This window comes from Doryrhamphus excisus, linkage group LG20 (assembly GCF_037039965.1).
Source record: "Doryrhamphus excisus strain RoL-2023G ecotype Guam linkage group LG20, RoL_Dexc_Guam_v1.1, whole genome shotgun sequence".
Taxonomy (NCBI): Eukaryota; Metazoa; Chordata; class Actinopteri; order Syngnathiformes; family Syngnathidae; genus Doryrhamphus; species Doryrhamphus excisus.
In genome coordinates, this window is record NC_136376.1 from 2,079,043 (window position 1) to 2,101,676 (window position 22,634).

The window sequence follows — 22,634 nt, forward strand, 5'->3', positions numbered from 1 at the left end:
ATGAAATCAATGTTGGTTTGCTCGCCGCACGAGCAGCTTCTTCTTTGAGGAAATAAAAGCGGCGCTCACCTCAGTGTGTGGCCCAAAGACCGCTGACCAGAGTCGACTCGCATGCAAAACTCCCCTCCGTCAACCCAACACATCAAAGAGGCGGATAATTAGAGGGAAAATGTCATTCTTAAATCTTTGTGATTCCGTCTCCTGTTCAAATGCGCCGCTCCCCTACTATTAGCACCCCGCTCACGCCGCAGTCTGTTGGAGCGTCTTTGTTCCCAAACAACACATCATCATCACGGCGGCTAATTGCACGCTCTCGCCTTGAACACTCACCGCTTGCGAGCAACACGGACGATGCTAATTACCATGAGCACACGGGATACGGCCCGGACCGAGCTCAAACGTTATTTTTTTGGGGGGTGGAGCGGGGCAAAGGTGGCATGGGTGGTCCAGAATGGGGGGAGGACGGAGGTGTTAGATGGAGGTCAGCGGGAGTGGAGTACCCTGAAGATTCCAGTTGGTTAGCGCGACCCCTCTCTGGCAGGATCTGAGCCCGTCCTCCCAGCAGAGGCGGACCCTCGCATGGGCCGAACCGCCCATTAGTGAGGCTAATAAAGTCCGGCCAACATGTTCAATGCTCAAAGGCTGCGTACTAGCTAGCTAATATACTCCGAAATGACCAGGGAGCGTCTTTAAATGATTCTTAATAAGACGGCAGCGCCGTGAGCGAGCGTCAACTTAATATCTCCGTCTTTATGATCTTCTTTATTGTCTTCCTTTAATCGAGACACGGCATGCATAACGTCAGGATTCAGCATTCGGGGATGAACTTGTTTTGCTTTTTCTTTGTCTTTTTCTTGCAGCATTTATTTCAGTGGGCGTTAAAAGAAAAACCATTAATTCTAACATGGCTGTTCAACGGCGTTGTAGGCGCTAGCCGTGTCGTCAACAACAGCAAATACATTTAACAGCTGTGGCTGTAGGCAACCTCCTGATGTGTTTCATAAAAATTCACTCCACCAAATGCTGCTTTTGCAGTGTCGTGAGTGGTCAGCATTGGACAGCTTTATTTGACTCTGTATTCGTTTTACTTTACACTTTCTCATGCACCCCAAATCATTGTTCGAGATGAATCATTTCAACTTTATTTTTTCTTCTTGGCGTTTTTGCTGGTAAAACAACTTTTTAAATGTGTCTTTGAAATTATTATTATTATTATTAATTATAATAAATAATAATTCTTATTATGAATCTCATCATATTAAGACATATAATAAACTTGTTGATGGATGAATGAAGGTCAAAGGCCAAAGAGAGCTATGCAGTAGCGGTTCTAGCGATGGGCCATGTGGGTAATTGCCCAGGGGGTGTTCTCCGGGGGGGGGGGGGGGGGGGGGATTCGACCAGGACCAGGACCAGGACCAGGACCAGGACCAATATGTCTCTGATCAGAGAGAGATACGCAACGTAACTAACAGCTGCTTACCCGAGAAATGACCCGAGAAATGGCCAGGACCAGGACCAGGACCAGGCCCGGGACCAGGACCAGGACCGGGACCAAGACCAAGACCAAGACCAAGACCAAGACCAAGACCAAGACCAAGACCAATATCCTCTGATCAGGGAGAGATACACAACGTAACTAACAGCTGCTTCTCCATGAAATGACCGGGACAAGGACAAGGACCAGGACCAGGACCAGGACCAGGACCAATATCTCTCTGATCAGAGAGAGATATGCAACATACTTAAAAGCTGCTTCTCCAAGAAATTACCAGGACCAGGACTAGAACCAGGACCAGGACCAGGACCAGGACCAGGACCAGGACCAGGACCAGGACCAGGACTAGAACCAGGACCAAGACTAATATTTCCATGATCAAAAAGAGGTACGCAACGTAACTAACAGCTGCTTCTCCGAGAAATGACCGGGATCAGGACCAGGACCAGGACCAGGACCAGGACCAGGACCAGGACCAGGACCAGGACCAGGACCAATATCTCTCTGATCAGAGAGAGATACGCAACGTAACTAACAGCTGCTTACCCGAGAAATGACCCGAGAAATGGCCAGGACCAGGACCAGGCCCGGGACCAGGACCGGGACCAAGACCAAGACCAAGACCAAGACCAAGACCAAGACCAAGACCAAGACCAAGACCAAGACCAATATCCTCTGATCAGGGAGAGATACGCAACGTAACTAACAGCTGCTTCTCCATGAAATGACCGGGACAAGGACAAGGACAAGGACCAGGACCAGGACCAGGACCAGGACCAGGACCAGGACCAATATCTCTCTGATCAGAGAGAGATATGCAACATACTTAAAAGCTGCTTCTCCAAGAAATTACCAGGACCAGGACTAGAACCAGGACCAGGACCAGGACCAGGACTAGAACCAGGACCAAGACTAATATTTCCATGATCAAAAAGAGGTACGCAACGTAACTAACAGCTGCTTCTCCGAGAAATGACCGGGACCAGGACCAGGACCAGGACCAGGACCAGGACCAGGACCAGGACCAGGACCAATATCTCTCTGATCAGAGAGATATTGTAACTAACAGCTGCTTCTCCAAGAAATGAGCTGGTCCTGATCCTGGTCCTGGTTCTGGTTCTGGTTCTGGCCCTGGTCCTGGTCCTGGTCATTTCTTGGAGAAACAGCTGTTAGTTACATTGCGTATCTCTCTCTGATCAGAGAGATATTGGTCCTGGTCCTGGTCCTGGTCTTGGTTGTGGTCGTGGTCCATGAGTTTATCGAATTATGGTTATCAACCACGGTTTTACGATCACTTGATTTTGAAAGAGTAACAGTTTCACTGCGGTTAATGACTAAAACCTCATCCCTGCAACTTGACCATTCATGTAGGATTACACCATTGGTTCTGTTGCTGCTGTGTTGTGCAGTATACTTTCTCATGCACTCCGAGTCATGATTAAAGCGGCAAATGATCTTGTTATGTATACTGAGCTGTCTCCACTTACGGGCCGCTTCCATGTAGCGCTGTGCGGAACCGTCATCATATTATCTTTATGAGCGGATCCTTTTTATTATCTTTGTTTATTAAAGAAACACGAGTCGGGCGCTCATCTCTCCCTCTAAAACTGCCAGATCTGTGCGAGCTCTGATCGTTGTCTTAATTCCGACGGGAGTTTTGCAATACAGTGTCGACTTCAAAATGAGTCGCGGCTCCCCGAAGGAAACGTCGACTTAAACCAGCGACAAAGCCTCCATCACCTCGTGGAAGAGCTCATTCCATCTGTGGGAACTTTGGGTTCTGTACCGCAAAAAAAAAAAAAAAAAATCAGAAATACCGCGCTCTCGTAGCCTGTTCAAAAGACCAAACAAAGGAAATGGTGTCATTATTTGACGAAGCGCAGCCTTCTCGGTAACGCTTTCCTACAAAATGCACGCATGCTGGACTTGATCTCTTTGCTAACAAAGTGCATGTGTGAAAATAAGACGAGCTCCACCACTAAAGCAGCCTGGTTACAGAAGCAAGAAGAGCCTATTTCCACAACACAAACACATTTCCAGGGCCTTTAGCGCCTCTCTTACTGGGATACTTTGAGACGTATCCATCAAAACACAGCTGTAGTCATCCATATTTCATACCTCCTCCTTTTTAACGCGCTTCTTTCTGATCAAAGCCCAGCACAACAGGAAGGTTGCCTGCGAGCTGAGGAGGGGAAGCCGATGCACCGCGCCGCCGCACGCCGCTGTGGCGCCAAACTTAAGGAAAATACTTGAAAATACACTAAAAGGTACACGTGCGAACCATTTATTTCCACAAGAACATCATCAACAGTGATGCTTCGTTTATCACAGGAAATTGGTTCCATACCTGACCGTGATGAGTGAATCATTATTAGATTATTAATTAGCCTATTAATATTACTATTATTATTATTATTATTATTATTCTAATTACTACTACTACTAGTAGTAGTAGTAGTAGTAGTAGGCTAGTATTAGCCTGCTTATTGTTTCGCTTATTAGCCTGCTTTTGCCCTATTGTATGAAATTTGTCATTTTTTTGTAAAAAAAAAAAATCAATAAACAATATAAAATTATTTAGCAAGACTAAAGAGCCCCCCTAAAATGTCAGAAATTTTTTTTGTTAAAAAAATCAATAAAAAATATTAAATTATTTAGGGGGGCTTAAGAGCCTGAAGCTCCCCTAAAATGTCAGAGATTTTGTCAGAGATTTGTTAGAGATTTTTTTTTTTTTTAAAAAACATTAATAAACAATATCAAATTATTCAGGGGGCTTAAGAGTCCCCCTAAAATGTCATAGATTTTGTCAGAGATTTGTTAAAGATTTTTTTGTAATTAAAAAAAAAATCTATAAAAAATATCAAATTATTTAGGGGGGCTTAAAAACATTTAGGGGGACTGAAGCTCCCCTAAAATCTCAGAGATTTTGTCAGATTTTTTATTTTAAAAAATCAATAAAAAATATCAAATTATTTAGGGGGGCTTAAAAAACACCCTAAGATGTCAGAGATTTTGTCAGAGATTTGTTGAAGATTTTTTTAAAAAATTTTTTTAATCTATAAAAAATATAAAATTATTTAGGGGGGCTTAAGATAAGAACATTTTAGGGGGACTGAAGCTCCCCTAAAATGTCAGAGATTTTGTCAGAGATTTGTTAGAGATTTTTTTTTGTAAAAAAAACCATCAATAAACAATATAAAATTATTCAGGGGGCTTAAGAGTCCCCCTAAAATGTCATAGATTTTGTCAGAGATTTGTTAAAGATTTTTTTGTAATTAAAAAAAAAATCTATAAAAAATATCAAATTATTTAGGGGGGCTTAAAAACATTTTAGGGGGACTGAAGCTCCCCTAAAATCTCAGAGATTTTGTCAGAGATTTGTCAGAGATTTTTTTTGCAAAAAAAAAGCAATAAAAAATATCAAATTATTTAGGGGGACTTAAGAGCCACCCTAAGATGTCAGAGATTTGTTGAAGATTTTTTTTTATTATTATTTTTTTAATCTATGAAAAATATCAAATTATTTATAAGATAAGAACATTTTAGGGGGTCTGAAGCTCCCCTAAAATGTCAGAGATTTTGTCAGAGATTTGTCAGAGATTTTTTTTTTTATTTTTTTGGGGGTGGGAGGGCAGAAGTCCCACTAAAATAGGCCTAATGACGCCACTGGATGGAAGTTATTGTTGATGCGGTCTTCCCGTACATCCTGGCCAGAACAAATTCAGTCCTGTTTCCCACCTTCTCGCAACTATTTGGGGACATGATTTCAATACGTTGAGTTGAAAATGTGAAGTTGGATTTCCGCTAAAGTTCCTCAAAGTGGTGAAATCAATGTTGGTTTTGCCCATTTTTGAACCATTTATTTCCACAGGAAATCACGAACAGTAATGCTTCGTTCATCACAGATAATTCCATACCTGACCGTGATGAGTGAGATTTCTTATTTTTAAATGGAATATTTTTGTAGTTAGAGCATAGAAAACCTTATTTTTTTATTATTAGAGACCTCTAGACATGGAATAATACCCCTATAGTACATGCTTGTAATGAGTAGCTGCGCTATTCATGTTAATCAGCTGGGGAATGTCTTTCTTTCCCGAATGCCAGTGGGAATGTTGCTCCAGGTTCCGTAGATGGCTTCACGGAGGGCATCCACTGCCTGTCCACTTTTCTTCCCTTGCCATCCATGTCCAAATGTTCTCAACTAGATTTACTAGATATGGGGAACATGCAGGATGGTCCAAAAGAGGCAGATTATTCTGTTGAACCAGAGCCTTTTGACGCCCCTGCACAACCGTGAAGCTCCATTGTGGCTCCAAGACAGTACTGCCAATTGGGTTCTCCGACTCAGGACCGGTGACATCATTTGATTTGTGTACCATAACCTTCTAAATATGTTTTTAACATGATTAGAGCCCTCTAGAAATGGATGCCGACTGATCTAACATCTTAAAATGTTGCTGCTGATGGTTTGAATCCAAGTTTTGTTGGACTTTGAGGCGTACTTTCCCGGAAAACTCCGGACCGTATCAGATTTTCTGGAGCACTGAGGCCACTCCAGCCTTCCCGCAGGTCATGCAACGCTCCTCTGGATGCCGGATAGCGGCACGACTACCACGGCGGCGTGTGCACACGGCTCTATAATGTAACATAACATTACTGTTAAGGTGATTGATTGGAGTCTTTGTTCGATTTGGAAGGGAATGATGTTTTGTGCAAGTGATGGAATGGAGGAGAGAGGCTGGTACCCAGCATGAAAAGCTCAAGAGTGACACCATGTGGAGATGGGCGGAAGTGATAGAAGCCGGATGAGGGTCTTTCTTTCTACTTGAGAAAGTATCTCATCTCTGAGTTCCTCACTTAGCCATTCATACTTTTTAATTAAAATTCCAACCTAATAAAAAAAACCTTCCATCTCCTCTCACCTTCCAAGACGTACAGTAGCTCTTCCAAAGAGCCGCGGACTCTTCAGGAACGCCAGAGCAACAACACAAAAAGAGTGTTTGAAGACCTCCCTGACATTTAGACTCTCTGTGAAGATGACTTTGCCTTCTACTATATCGCCTGCGGGAACGTAGTAAGACCCACACTCGGCTTCCATTGATATGCGGCGCTGGAATCCTCAGGGGGAAATTATCATTCTGTTGGTAATGGGAGCCACAACAAGCACCTGCAAAAATGACTTTATTACACGCTGGGCTTCAATAAAACTTTCACACGCACACACTAATGGCCTTAAAGTAGCACAATGTCAAGAGGCTGCATAAGAACACAAACACACACACACACTGACCACAATCTAATATACAGCACCTAAAGAAACTATGACAGAAGAAACTTAGCATACACTCAAAAGGAAAAGTAAAAGGGAACATATTCCAACCCGACTAAAACACCCCCACAATGAAGACATGTCCCTGTGATAAAGGTAGGGTGTCAACAATGACAGTACGTCACACAAGAATAGAAAGACAAGCACACAAGATACACACACACACACACACACACACAAACAAACAGACGTCGCTCTTGTGCTGCCAAAATGTCCCCGCAATAAAAACAGAATGTCAGAAGTTATGTTGCCATACTAGAATAGCATGCTAACAGTATATACATTCGCTCGCCCTCGCTCTTTGTCACTCTCTCACACACACACACAGTTTAAGATGGTCCTATATGGACTAGCCAAAATGTCCCCACAATAAAAGCAGAATGTCAGGAGTTATGCCACACAAAATTAGCATGCTAACAGTATACACACTCACTCTCTCTCTCTCCCACACACACAAACACAGTTTAAGATGGTCCTATGTGGACTAGCCACAATGTAGCCACAATAAAAGCAGAATGTTGGGCGTTATGCCACACAAAAATAGCATGCTAACAGTATATACACTCGCTCGCCCTTGCTCTCTCTCTCACACACACACACAGTTTAAGATGGTCCTATGTGGACTAGCCAAAATGTCCCCACAATAAAAGCAGAATGTCAGGAGTTATGCCACACAAGATTAGCATGCTAACAGTATATACACTCTCTCTCTCTCACACACACACACACACATACAGTTTAAGATGGTCCTATGTGGACTAGCCACAATGTCACCACAATAAAAGCAGGAGTTATGCCACACAAGATTAGCATGCTAACAGTATATACACTCGCTCACCCCCTCTCTCTCTCTCTCTCTCTCTCTCTCACACACACACACACACACACACACAGTTTAAGATGGTCCTATGTGGACTAGCCTAAATGTCCCTACCATAAAAGTGGAATATCAAGAGTGAGCCGCACACCCACATGGTCCAATGTAGGCCCCACGAAAAACATCTTATTTTTTCCCAAATTTTTTTTTCCATTATTATTATTTTTTTTTTTGTGATTTTCACCTTTGACCCTTATTTTACCAGCATGGAGTGGGTGCTTTTTGGGTTAGTGAATCAGATGTCTCTTCATGAAATGCAAAAATCCTTACATTTATTGATTTATTGTTTTTTTTCATCATAACTATGACTTTATATTTCATATTTTCACTTTTTATCTCATAACTGTGACTTTTCATCTCATAAGTATGACTTTTTGTCATAATTTTCTTTTTTTTCCTTATAATTATGACTTTACATCTAATAATTTTCACTTTTTATTTCATAACTGTGACTTTTCATCTCATAACTATGACTTTTTGTCATAATTTTAATTTTTTTCTCATAACTGTGACTTTTGATTTCATAACTATGACTTTTTATCTCATACATTTGACTTTTTATCCGATTTTTCATCTCAAAACTGTCACTTTTTATCTCTTTATCTCATATTTCTTAATGTGCACCGGTCATGACACTTGGGATGCAGCTACCGCCACCTTGTGGCGCTATTACACTACTCACAAGAGGTTAGGGATAGTTTGGGACGAAGGTACAAATAAAGTGTTTCTAATTCTGATTGCACCTGTCCATCATGTTCAATACTACAGTTGTGCATTTCCATAACTGTTTTTTTCAAAGCAACTACATCAGGAGGTTGCCCACAGCCACATTTGTTGATGTTTTTGGATCTACTTTTTCAAGCACTATACAGTCGATGAGAGTTAATTGGAGCCTTTAATGGTCACACGTTGATTGACACATCCGAAGCCAGTCACGAAAATTGTCGAAAACAAGAATCGCCATCCATGACGGAATTCCCTTTGAGCAAGGACACGCAACAATGCTCCGTTCCCAGCTTTCCCGTCCTTTCCTTCTGTGACGGCTGTGACCTCCAGGCAGGTCAGGGAACAATGGCCGATGCTGGCTTTGCATCCCGCCGCCGCAAACATGAGCTTTGTTGTTATATTTAAGGATGACATCCGAGCCCGCCATTGTCTTCGCCGCCATTATTCCACGCCGCCGTTTGGCCCCGCTTGAGGTTTCTTTGATGAAAAAGGTCGCCGCTCAATTGGAAAACAGTCATTAAAATGCGGCGGGTACTATTCACCAGTGCGCTTTGGGTTGAGTTGAGATGGGGTGGGGGTGTGGGGGGGGGGGCAACTCAACCGAGCTGGTTAATCAAAAGTTAATTATATAATTTTCATGCAGATGAAAATGAATCCCAACTCTACAATCATTACGGGAAATAAATAAAGAAACAGGACCAAAACGCTATAAAATGTTCAGGGACCAGGAGGCTGTAAACAATATGAAGTTTAATTTGAGGTAAACAAAGTGGATATCCACCAGAGGGGTGGTGTGGGGTGGGGGCGGGGGCGGGGTAGGGTGGGTCCCGTAAAGGAGAAAGCGAGGTTAAATCAAATTTGGAAACAAGAGATAGCAGCAGCTTTTTGTTGTACGGGCAATTAAACCCGAGCTTGATGAGGAACGCAGGTTGAATGGAATGTTATCTGGGGGGGGCGTCTCTACGTGCGCTACATTGCAACACAAACACTAAAATAATGTTTATGATTGGGACAGGAAATGCCCTGGACATCTTCCCCCTCGTTCTAACTTTGTCAAAGAAGTCCTCTCAAACAGGGAATGATTGCGTTATGCAAATGTCCCAGCGTGGATATGACAGTGAAAGCAGCATTGTTCTTGGAAGTGATGTGTTTTTTTTAATATACAATATATAATGTTCACCTTTTCCCCAGTTGCGTCAGAGTTCAAGCGCTCCGCTCCAACAATGCCAGGCCTCCCCAAAGCCGAGTCGGCGCTCGCTTCATGAATGGCGGCCCCCTCGTGCACCAGGCGATTAGCGTCTTCGGGGGCTTTGCCGCAAAATGAGTTCTCTTTAAAACATATGCCCCCTGCTGATACGTTTCCTCTCCTGATATGATATTCCAAGTTTTAGTAATGAAGCCGGCAATTTGCTGAACGGCGAGGGAGGGAGGGGTGAAAGGGGGGGGGGTGGAAGCGGGATTCAGGAGGGCTTAGCCACCGCTTACATTCCAAATGTGAACAGCGGTCTCCGGAGGAGTTCAACACTTGGAACTTGTAGCAGCGGGACTCCTGTTGCTCGACTTTTATGAATAAACGCGACCTTATGCTAAATTACGGCGCAATAAAAGTCTGGAAAAAAAAAGACTAGGATGAAGTCGTGTCATCTTTTCCTGTTTTAGCGTCATTTCAAGCTGCCTCCTTTATATTGGCAAGGTTTATGTTGCCAATGTTGGCTTCGGGCCTTCAGGGGATACAAGCGCTGCATGTAGTGGTGTGTGTGGTGAATGTGGTGGTGTGTTTATGGTGTATTTATGGTGTATGTGGTGGTGTGTTTATGGTGTATGTAGTGGTGTATGTGGTGGTATGTTTATGGTGTATTTGGTGGTGTGTTTATGGTGTATTTATGGTGTATTTGGTGGTGTGTTTATGGTGTATTTATGGAGTATTTGGTGGTGTGTTTATGGTGTATGTATGGTGTATGTGGTGGTATGTTTATGGTGTATTTGGTGGTGTGTTTATGGTGTATTTATGGTGTATTTGGTGGTGTGTTTATGGTGTATTTGGTGGTGTGTTTATGGTGTATTTATGGTGTATGTGGTGGTGTGTTTATGGTGTATGTAGTGGTGTATGTATGGTGTATGTGGTGGTGTGTTTATGGTGTATTTATGGTGTATTTGGTGGTGTGTTTATGGTGTATTTATGGTGTATGTGGTGGTGTGTTTATGGTGTATTTGATGGTGTGTGTATGGTGTATGTTGTGGTGTATGTATGGTGTATGTGGTGGTGTGTGTATGGTGTATGTATGGTGTATGTAGTGGTGTGTTTATGGTGTATGTATGGTGTATGTGGTGGTGTGTTTATGGTGCATGTATGGTGTATGTGGTGGTGTGTTTATGGTGTATGTATGACGTATGTAGTGGTGTGTTTATGGTGTATGTATGGTGTATGTAGTGGTGTGTTTATGGTGTATGTATGGTGTATGTAGTGGTGTGTTTATGGTGTATTTATGGTGTATGTAGTGGTGTGTTTATGGTGTATTTATGGTGTATGTGGTGGTGTGTTTATGGTGTATGTATGGTGTATGTGGTGGTGTGTTTATGGTGTATGTATGGTGTATGTAGTGGTGTGTTTATGGTGTATGTATGGTGTATGTAGTGGTGTGTTTATGGTGTATTTATGGTGTATGTAGTGGTGTGTTTATGGTGTATTTATGGTGTATGCAGTGGTGTGTTTATGGTGTATGTATGGTGTATGTGGTGGTGTGTTTATGGTGTATGTATGGTGTATGTAGTGGTGTGTTTATGGTGTATGTGGTGTTGTGTGTATGGTGTATGTATGGTGTATGTATGGTGTATGTAAGGTGTATGTGGTGGTGTGTTATGGTGTATGTATGGTGTATGTGGTGGTGTGTTTATGGTGTATGTATGGTGTAGGTATGATGTATGCAGTGGTGTGTTTATGGTGTATGTATGGCGTATGTGGTGGTGTGTTTGTGGTGTATGTATGGTGTATATGGTGGTGTGTTTATGGTGTATGTAAGGTGTATGTAATGGTGTGTTTATGGTGTATGTGGCGGTGTGTTTATGGTGTATGTATGGCATATGTGGTGGTATGTTTATGGTGTATGTATGGTGTATGTAATGGTGTGTTTATGGTGTATGTACGGTGTATGTAGTGGTGTGTTTATGGTGTATGTATGGCATATGTGGTGGTATGTTTATGGTGTATGTACGGTGTATGTAGTGGTGTGTTTATGGTGTATGTATGGTGTATGTAGTGGTGTGTTTATGGTGTATGTATGGTGTATGTAGTGGTGTGTTTATAGTGTATTTATGGTGTATGTGGTGGTGTGTTTATGGTGTATGTATGGTGTATGTAGTGGTGTGTTTATGGTGTATGTATGGTGTATGTAGTGGTGTGTTTATAGTGTATGTATGGTGTATGTAATGGTGTGTTTATGGTGTATGTATGGTGTATGTAGTGGTGTGTTTATGGTGTATGTACGGTGTATGTAGTGGTGTGTTTATGATGTATGTACGGTGTATGTAGTGGTGTGTTTATGGTGTATGTACGGTGTATTTCTGGCGTATGTCAAGCATCGTCTCGCCATGCGGGGACGCCCTCCTCCTCTTCCTCGTCTCCAAGGAGCGTATCAAGCCGAACAAGGTGATTGATTTCTGATAAATTGGTTTAATCGGCAGCTGCTGTCACGGCTTCGTCATGCTTGTCGGTCGCGGCTGCTTCACAAAAGGCAATTTGATCCACTTAAGATGCAAAGGTGCTTTTCTTACTCACCGCTAATGAACGTATGACAAGCAGGCCTCAGACGGAGTCAACAATCTAAGTTGATCACAAAGTTTTATTCCAATTTGACAAGGCCTGAAAGGCTATGAATGACATCAATGCGGTGTTGATGACGCGGTGGGGTGGCGGCGGGGGGGGTCCATGACTGTTGTTGATAAACGCATGAATTGTCTTCACTTATAGGGGAAGCGTTTCTTTCGTTGGAAATGACCGGAATCATGGCCAATCTGCAGAGATTGGAATAAGATCTCTTGAATATTTCATTCCGGAGTCCGACGTCCACTTTAAAAAAAGCTGAAATCAAGCGTGCTTTATTTACTGATGCAAAGAGACGGGGGGAAAATGAAATAAAAAAAGGTAATTGAGCAGTTTGTATATTGTCGCAGCTGCCGTGGAACACAGCGGCACACGTTGGCGTGGTGTACATTAATATTGCACAATTGAGGGAGACATCCGTCATAAATTATGTACAATAAACACTTACTACATTGTATGCTCGACGTCTCTCGTGGGTTTGGGCACTCGCCTCGTCGGGGAGAGACACCACACCCCCTGTACCCATCATCTAAAAGCAGGCGAGGAGGATGGAAAACAAGTTGAAAGCAAACAAAAAAATAAAACAATAACATCAACTTGACTTTATCATAGGAGGGGCGAGGCTGTATTACATGATGAGTTTAGTTTCACAGTTTTTGTTATTGTATGTCCGTCCAATGAAAAACATTTACAGTAATTCCGTCTTTTACTTCATAAAGCCATTTTGATGCTTCAAAATAAATTTATGAATGAATTTATGGTAATGGTAATGGTATAATTTCATTTGAACATGTGTCAGATTACAATTGAATGCATCACATAATCAGTTCACAGTTCCACATGTCCGAAAGGAGTAGGAAGAAGCAAAGCTTATTAAATCCTACCCCTCCGTCTGGTACTTTTACAATCAGTAACTGTTTCATTTGTTCACTTCCTGCTTTCCTAATATAGTTTAAGTTAAAAAAAAATTTGAACATTAATTTTATTTATTTATTATTATTATATATATTATTTTATATTATATATTTATTATTTAATTTATTATATTTTATTTTATTATTTTTTATTTTTACTATTTTTTTATTTTTTGTCTGAGATCATATTTCTCCTCTCTTGTAGAGAAGTATTGGACGACATTTTTAGCTAATTGGTTATTTTTAGCCTTATGCATTATTTTAGCTGTTTGGAGTTGAAGTTGATTTTAGAAATAAGGAGTTCTTGTAGGCCAAAAATATATCAAAAGTGTGCTTAAATACGCAAATATTTAGACTAATAGGCCGAATTCAGCCACATGTGTTTATAAATATATTTATTTGTTAAAATATTCATAAGATATTGTACAACGAATGGGAAAATTACTGGAAAAACTCCCAAACATAAAAGCCCAGCTCACCCTAATGGTTGCCTCCATCTCTCCCACGGCCCTCTTCCCGCCTGGCAACCAGCCGTAGGACCAATGCTGGGCCCAGGCGCCCTGCAGCAGCAAGGCCAACAACAACACGTGCACCAGGGCTCCGCTGCCGGCCTCCATGGGAGCTGCGGAGGAAGCTGCGATGAAAACAATCATCAGCAACGAACACGGACGCCACGCTGCACTCACCTCTCGATTAGCCTCGTTAGCATGTGGCCGCATCAAGCAGAGGGAGGCTTTTTTATAGGTGCCGCCGACAGGATTATAATCCCCTCTCCGCAGGTGTGACACACTAATGGGACGCAAAATGCCACTAATGGAGCCGCCTAAGTGCTCCAACAGGCCGGACGGCCGGCGTCGCCGCGAGGATTCAAACGGCGTGAGACCTGCTGCACGTTAGTGTTTGCATGCACCTGTTAGAAGCCAGACAAAACAGACAAAGCATTTCTCTCCATCTATTATTTATTGGAATCAACTTTGTACAAGAGACTTGGGGGGGGGGGGGGGTTGGGGGGGGGGGGCAGAAAGTTCACTTCTAGAGCAAGGCCAAGCTAGTATTATCCCCACGTATCGTAAATGCTCCAATTATTACCTCAAAAGCAATCTGTGGCTGTAGGAAACCTACTCGCTTGATGTACCGTACCTCTGCATGCGCTTTAAAATGTTAAAATGTTGTATGTCGTGTGCAACATATGTCATAATTTTGAATAAATTGACCATGTGGTCAACGAGCGCAAATATTTGCGTTCCACTTTTTCATGCACTCCTCATCATTGCTTTGCTTTGCTCTCCTATCATCGTCCCGTATAGAATTGGAGCACTTAGGGCAGGCAGGAAGGCAGGTAGGGGTGCCCAGACATGTCCCCCCCTGCCCCCCGAGGGCCACTGCATCTCAGCTTTTACTCTTAATATGTAGACTTTATTCTTATAAAAGGGGTCTGTAGTTATGACTTTATTTCCATAATATTTTCACTTTAGTGTGATAAAATTATAATTAATTTCACATAAGTTGCATTTTTTTGCTTTATTTGTTTCTCTTAATACAAGTTTTTGTTTAAAATTAATACAATACTTCATATTTATACTTTACACTCCTAAAATGACATTATTTTTCATTATCTTTCCTCATAATATGATATGTTTATTCCAAGAATATTTTGACTTTATTCCCAGAATATTTTCACTTTAGTGCGATAATATTATAACATTTCTCCAACCTAATTTTACAGAAATTGCATTTTTTTTTTGCTTTATTTGCAGTTTTTGTTTAAAAATAAAAAAAAATTCCTGAATATTTCTACTTAAAGAATATTTTGACTTTATTCCCAGAATATTTTCACTTTAGTGCGATAATATTAACTAATTAATTAAATAATGTTTAATTAATATTAAATAACATTTCCCCAACTTAATTTTACATTATTTTTCATTATTTTTCCTCATAATATTTCAAGAATATTTTGACTTTATTCCCAGTATATTAGAACTTTTTCACCAGCCTAATTCCCGACAACTTGATTTATTTTTGTTGTCATATTAAAACAAAAACATTTTCTATGTAATATTTCATTAATATTACTAAAATATTACAATTATAATAATTATAATTACAAATATAATTTTACTAAAATGACAACTTTTAAAAAAAAATATTTGGACTTTATTCTAAAAAGGAAAAAAAAAGATTCTGTAATTTTTTCCACTTTTTCTTGTATGTTCTATTCAGGTAATTATAAATTCATATCCCAGAATATCTTGACTGGTAACACTCCACATATTCTAACCATCGTTGTTTACTAAAATTGCGTTATTTTTTCCTCCATTATTTGAGTTGTCTTGTCAACAACCGTGGACCACAAATGACCCTCGGGTCACACGTTGGGCACCCCCGATCTATCTATTACAATGATTTGGATTTCAAAGAATGGCACTCTCATAAAGCTTAGTGACGACCACAATAACGCAGGATATGATGCAATAGCTTACAACAGCAAGTCTTACTATGGCAGTAATTATGAATTAATTTGAATTAATTAATTCATAAGGTTTTTGCAGAAATGTTGTGGTATCATCCCACTGAAGTATTATCCTTTTATCGCAAAATGTGTCTAAAAATGACGGCGCTCATGCACTGTTTGGGGCTATTTCTTAATATTTTTAGCTGCGTGTAGCCATCAAGTACAACCGTCATGAAGTCATACACAACAACATGGACGCCGAACTTAAAATGTCATGTGGCTTACGCTTCAAAAGTCAAAGCGGTGTCAAAGCGGCGTCACCGGATGACAAATTGGACACGATTAGAAGTGTTTTTCCTAATCAAAACGTGCATGCTGGAGAAACGGCCAACATGTTAAAAGCGTAATTGGATACCAAGGGTGGGCTGCGGGGTTCCCGGGGAGGAGGGGCGTGTGAATGACATGTTTTGACTTGGAGTTATTAGACATTATTTCCAATATGGGTTAATGGCATTTTGCAGTGTCAGGCACTGAAGCACTAAGTAATATGGCCACGGGCAAGAGAAGAAAGTTGCTGAAGTTGAGTAAAATGACAAGCGACAGCGGCTGCTAAGTTATTCATAGGCCAACACAGTCAGATGCCTTTTCAATGGGATGCTTTTGTTAGCCGATGTTGCTTATTTCAGCCGATAAACACGCTTGAACATTTCTACTTACTTACTAGATTGGACTGAAAGGCATTGTGGTCGCTCAGAAGCGTACTACATCGTAGGAAAGTGAGTATTCAAATACGTACGTTTACTCTACAGTCATGTATTCAACACATCAAACTGACATAGTATTAGAAACCAACAAGTAGAATTAAATCCTAGATGTTTTCCTATGGTACAATATGATACAAAATGTAAAAAGTATTACCTTAGAAAACATACATTCAAAAACAACAAGAAAAAAAAAAACAATTGCATCATCATCCGAAGTTATTTAAAGTTGGCGTAGTCGGAGAAGATGTCCACAAAATCCTGCACCACTCGGTAGCAGAAGTCGTACTGCTCCTGGAGACAACGTATAAACAAATAAAGCTAGCTTAACGATGATGGCGTTTCCCATGGCGGCGATAATGTAAACACGCAAACGTTACCACGGTCTGGACCATGTGGGGCCGCTGCATGCGTAAACTCTTCACCGTCTGGAAGACGTCCAGCAGACCCTCGGCCTTCACCCGCTCCAGGATGTTACTGAGGGCGATGAAGGTCCCCGTCCGACCCGCGCCGGCACTGAGGGACCATAATAGGTGGAGATATGTCACATGACTGAATACTTGCAGACATAGTCGTTCCAAAGACTTGACTTTTGTTGGGTCCAGCCAAAAATAAGCCATGAAAACCATGGGACGGGGGGGGGGGGTGTACAGGATCTGAATGAATGTAGTAGATATTAAAAAAAAACATCTAAAAATATCCAAAAATCCCCCAAACAAAACAAAGAATTTCCCTACATAAGATTTTTCAGAGATTTTTTTGGTAAAAAAAATAAAATAAATAACTAAATATCAAATCAATAATTATCAATTATTTAGGGGGGCTTAAAAGTCCCCCTAAAATGTCAGAGATTTTGTCAGAGATTTGTCAGAGATTTTTTTGTAAAAAAAAAAAAATCTATTAAAAAAATCAATTAAAATTATCAAATTATTTAGAGGGTCTTAAAAACATTTTAGTTGAACTGAAGCTCCCCTAAAATGTCAGAGATTTTTTTTGTAAAAAAAAAAAATCAATAAAAAATATCAAATTATTTAGGGGGGCTTAATAACATTTTAGGGAGCTGAAGCACCCCTAAAATGTCAAAGATTTTGTCAGAGATTTGTCAGAGATTTTTTTTATTTAAAAAAAAATCTATTAAAAAAAACCTATAAAAATCATCAAATTATTTAGGGGGTCTTAAGAACATTTTAGGGGAACTAAAGCTCTCCTAAAATGTCAGAGATTTATCCAGAGATTTGTCAGAGATCTTGTTTGTAAAAAAAAAAATCTATAAAAAATATCAAATTATTTATGGGGGCTTAAGAACATTTTAGGAGGCTGAAGCGCCCCTAAAATGTCAGAGATTTTGTCAGAGATTTTTTTTTTTAATTAGGGGGCTTAAGAACATTTTAGGGGGCTGAAGCGCCCCTAAAATGTCAGAGATTTTGTCAGAGATTTGTCAGAGATTTTTTTAAAAAGAGATATTCTTTGTAAAAAAAAATTTATTAAAAAACCTATAAAAATTATCAAATTATTTAGGGGGTCTTAAGAACAGTTTAGGGGAACTGAAGCTCCCCTAAAATGTCAGAGATTTTGTCAGAGATTTGTCCGAGATTTTTTTGTAAAAAAAAAAAATCTATTAAAAAAATCAATTAAAATTATCAAATTATTTAGAGGGTCTTAAAAACATTTTAGTTGAACTGAAGTTCCCCTAAAATGTCAGAGATTTTTTTTGTAAAAAAAAAAAATCAATAAAAAATATCAAATTATTTAGGGGGGCTTAATAACATTTTAGGGAGCTGAAGCGCCCCTAAAATGTCAAAGATTTTGTCAGAGATTTGTCAGAGATTTTTTTTATTTAAAAAAAAAAATCTATTAAAAAAACCTATAAAAATCATCAAATTATTTAGGGGGTCTTAAGAACATTTTAGGGGAACTAAAGCTCTCCTAAAATGTCAGAGATTTTGTCAGAGATTTGTCAGAGATTTTTTTAAAAAGAGATATTCTTTGTAAAAAAAAATTATTAAAAAACCTATAAAAATTATCAAATTATTTAGGGGGTCTTAAGAATATTTTAGGGGAACTGAAACTCCCCTAAAATGTCAGAGATTTTGTCAGAGATTTGTCAGAGATTATTTTTGTAAAAAAAAAAAAATCAATAAAAAATATCAAATTATTTAGGGGGGCTTAAGAACATTTTAGGGGGCTGAAGCGCCCCTAAAATGTCAAAGATTTTGTCAGAGATTTGTCAGAGATTTTTTAAAAAAAAAAAAAATCTATTAAAAAAAACCTATAAAAATCATCAAATTATTTAGGGGGTCTTAAGAACATTTTAGGGGAACTAAAGCTCTCCTAAAATGTCAGAGATTTTGCCAGAGATTTGTCAGAGATTTTCAAAAAAAAAAAAAAAATCTATAAAAAAAAACCTATAAAAATCATCAAATTATTTAGGGGGTCTTAAGAACATTTTAGGGGAACTAAAGCTCTCCTAAAATGTCAGAGATTTTGCCAGAGATTTGTCAGAGATCTTGTTTGTAAAAAAAAAAAATCTATAAAAAATATCAAATTATTTATGGGGGCTTAAGAACATTTTAGGAGGCTGAAGCGCCCCTAAAATGTCAGATTTTGTCAGAGATTTTTTTTTTTAATTAGGGGGCTTAAGAACATTTTAGGGGGCTGAAGCGCCCCTAAAATGTCAGAGATTTTGTCAGAGATTTGTCAGAGATTTTTTTAAAAAGAGATATTCTTTGTAAAAAAAATTTATTAAAAAACCTATAAAAATTATCAAATTATTTAGGGGGTCTTAAGAACAGTTTAGGGGAACTGAAGCTCCCCTAAAATGTCAGAGATTTTGTCAGAGATTTGTCCGAGATTTTTTTTGTAAAAAAAAAATCAATAAAAAATATCAAATTATTTAGGGGGGCTTAAGAATATTTTAGGGGGCTGAAGCGCCCCTAAAATGTCAGAGATTTTGTCCAAGATTTGTCAGAGATTTTTTTAAAAAGAGATATTCTTTGTAAAAAAATCTATTAAAAAAACCTATAAAAATTATCAAATTATTTAGGGGGTCTTAAGAACATTTTAGGGGAACTGAAACTCCCCTAAAATGTCAGAGATTTTGTCAGAGATTTGTCAGAGATTATTTTTGTAAAAAAAAAAAATCTATAAAAAATATCAAATTATTTAGGGGGGCTTAAGAACATTTTAGGGGGCTGAAGCGCCCCTAAACTGTCTGAGATTTTGTCCGAGATTTGTCAGAGATTTTTTTTGTAAAAAAAAAATCAATAAAAAATATCAAATTATTAAGGGGGGCTTAAGAATATTTTAGGGGGCTGAAGCGCCCCTAAAATGTCTGAGATTTTGTTAGAGATTCGTCAGAGATTTTTTTTGAAAAAAAAATTAAATAAAATCAATAAAAATAATATATATCAATAAAAAATATCTAATTATTTAGTAGGCTTAATGACGCCACTGGTACTGATGTACTTCATCTCCATGTGTCTTTTATACAAATACAAAGAAATGATTGTATATTCTAAAAAGCATTTCGGTCCCAGATTTATGGGGACATTTTGGATTTTTTGGGGTTCTATTTGTCTGCAAATGCGGTGACGTGACATCGTGTCACGGTGCGAGCCACTCACGCTCCAAATGTGCGGGTAGACGCCTTTCACGCATCAGAATCCAGAAGTTTTCCAAAGAAGAAAAGGTGACCTCTGCGTGGGCTAATGGTGCTAATAATCCCCCCCACTTAAGAGAGGCTAATCCGAGCGCTAACACTAATCAGTGTGGAAGGTGAGTGTTTGACAGCGCCCGTGTTTACAGCGACGGCGGGATGTAGTGATGTGCAATTTGGACGTCGAGGGATCGCCGAGGGTTAGCCCCTCTCCCGGGAGGCGGGGGGCGGGGGGGGGCAGCTTTAAAAAGCCCCTCTTAGACAAGCGCTGATGAAGGCAAAGAGGGGAGTGATGACACCATTTCCTGTCGTTAGCTCATCTTATCAGATTAATCATAGTGGGAGTCAGAGGATATTTCACTTTGAGGGCTTTTAATTGACTGTGAATGGCGGGATCGGGCCCATCCCAGCGGGCCGCCGCCGCCGCCGCAGAATCACTTCACCTGAAGCTAGGTTCTGATCAAAGCTTTGGCTGCTAAGTCTTTATAAAGGATCACATACGTGGTTTAGGCATAAGAACGGCGGCTCCAGTGAGGCAACACCGGGACTTTATTGTAACAGACGTTCCGGAAAAAGAAAAACGCATCGCTTAAGCGGGAACTCCTCCCAGTATCACCCACGGAGGCGGCGAAAGGCGACCGACGCCTTGTTGGCTTGCACGTCACGCCGCAGCCGAGTGTCAAAGCGAGGCCTCTCACCTGCAGTGCACGACGATGGGACGGTTTCCAGATTGCTGCTGCTGCCTCTGCACCGACGCGATGATGTCAATCATCCCTCTTCCTTCCGACGGTATTCCGATCTCGGGCCAGCCGTGGAAGTGGAAATGACGGACGTGATGTGACCGGTTCTCCTAGGTCGGAGACACGGGAGATGTTAGTTTGAGGGTCTGAACCTGCTGGTCTGGAGATGCAGTACATGACTTTGATTGGACGGGACCTAGTACATATTATTTAGAAAAAAATACAAGGAAAGCATCTTCATCTAGTTTTTTTTTTTTTAATGCAACCCCCCCAAATGTAACTAAATAACACCTTGGATTATAGTTTTGTCATCTATTTAAAATAAATAAAGAAAATGGTGGCATTTTGCACTGTTTTTTAAATAAAGATAAAAAATGGAGATACATGTACTGCAGTAGTAAATCTCCAAATACTATGCATTTTATACATTCATTCATTTTCTACCGCTTATCCTCACGAGGGTCGCTGGGGTGCTGGAGTCTATCCCAGCTGTCTTCGGGTGAGAGGCGGGGTACACCCTGGACTGGTAGCCAGCCAATCACAGGGCACAAAATGCAGAGTAAAGATTATTTCAGCCTAAAACCGACCAAACTTTTTATTTAAAAAAAAATAAAATTTACTATTTTGGGTAATCGCGTATAAATGTGACTATAGGGGTGCTATTTCATGTCTAGAAGGCTCTAAGAATTCATTCAATCATTTAATTTCGATAACTATAGGGGTGCTATTTCACGTCTGGAGGGCTCTAATAATTCATTCATTCATTTAATTTCTACCGCTTATCTTCACTAGGGTAGCAGAGGGGGTGCTGGAGCCTATCCCAGCTGTCTTCAGGCAAGAGGCGGGGTACACCCTGGACTGGTGGCCAGCCAATCACAGGGCACATATAGACAAACAACCATTCACACTCACATTCATACCTATGGACAATTTGGAGTCGCTAATTAACCTAGCATGTTTTTGGAATGTGGGTAGGAAAACCGGAGTACCCGGAGAAAATGGCCCAGTGTGGGATTGAACTCGGGTCTCCTAGTTGTGAGGTCTGCGCGGTTACCACTCGCCGGCTGTGCAGCGCGAATAATGTTTTGTTTTTATTTTTTTATTTTTTTTTAATACATGAATAATCCCACATTTGGAGATACATTGTTTGTTTTGATTATTATTATTATTTTTATCACATTTCCTTGCTGAGTGGACAAGAATGAAGAAATATACATATATATATACATATACATATACACATACATATATATATATATATATACATATATATACATATATATATATACACACACATATGTATACATATATATATATATATATATATATATATATATATATAGACAAGATGAAGTACATACTGGCCTGCAAGTGAGCAGCAAGTCTTTGAGCGTGAAGGCTTCCCCCTGCGAATCTCCACTCAGCTCCACGGCGTAGTCTCCAAATGTAACACTGCCCTCTAACGGCCAATACTGGAAGGACTTCTCCTGGTGGGAGGCGTTTGATAATGCACTTCAATGCAGGAATAAGCAGAGGACGCGGAGAGAAACGCGTTGCGGTATAAGAAGCGAGCGGCGTGCTGCACCTGCTCCCTCTCCTTTAGTTCAGTGAGCATAACGATCGAGTGGCACCTCCACTCCCACACCATCCTCCAGAAGTCCTCCGCCGTGTGAGACAGGGGGGCCTGGGTTGCGATGAAATAGTCCTTCTGCCTGTAGCCCTGCGGGGCACACCATATCATCCGGTATAACAACCAAACAAACAAACACTTGGGAGCGCAGGCGAAGCGTGATACAGTATTTTGCATGGATCCAGCAGGAAAGCAGGAGCTTGTATGGGAAAATCTATAGAGGAGG

The 22,634-nt window shown here is 40.2% G+C and overlaps 2 protein-coding genes across 3 annotated transcripts in view; both read right to left on the bottom strand.

Annotated features, from left to right (window-relative positions):
• The window catches only part of gnrh3 (gonadotropin-releasing hormone 3), a 37,272-nt gene extending 23,205 nt beyond the window's left edge, over nt 1-14,067 (bottom strand). The window contains exons 1-3 of the mRNA XM_078799340.1: nt 13,854-14,067; nt 13,647-13,789; nt 12,702-12,782 (exon numbers count right to left, since the gene is read on the bottom strand). Of these exons, the coding sequence (XP_078655466.1) occupies nt 12,702-12,782; nt 13,647-13,784 (219 nt within the window). The 5' untranslated portion in view covers nt 13,785-13,789; nt 13,854-14,067. The remainder of the gene's footprint in view (nt 1-12,701; nt 12,783-13,646; nt 13,790-13,853) is intronic.
• Nucleotides 14,068-14,200: 133 nt separating this feature from the next.
• LOC131107975 (receptor-type tyrosine-protein phosphatase epsilon-like) overlaps nt 14,201-22,634 on the bottom strand; it is a 69,351-nt gene continuing 60,917 nt past the window's right edge. For both annotated transcript variants that reach the window (XM_058058519.2, XM_058058518.2), the window contains 5 exons: nt 22,364-22,498; nt 22,140-22,265; nt 20,737-20,888; nt 16,764-16,899; nt 14,201-16,677 (listed from right to left, as the gene is read on the bottom strand). In XM_058058519.2, coding sequence (XP_057914502.2) covers nt 16,603-16,677; nt 16,764-16,899; nt 20,737-20,888; nt 22,140-22,265; nt 22,364-22,498 — 624 coding nt within the window. In that variant the 3' untranslated portion in view covers nt 14,201-16,602. The remainder of the gene's footprint in view (nt 16,678-16,763; nt 16,900-20,736; nt 20,889-22,139; nt 22,266-22,363; nt 22,499-22,634) is intronic.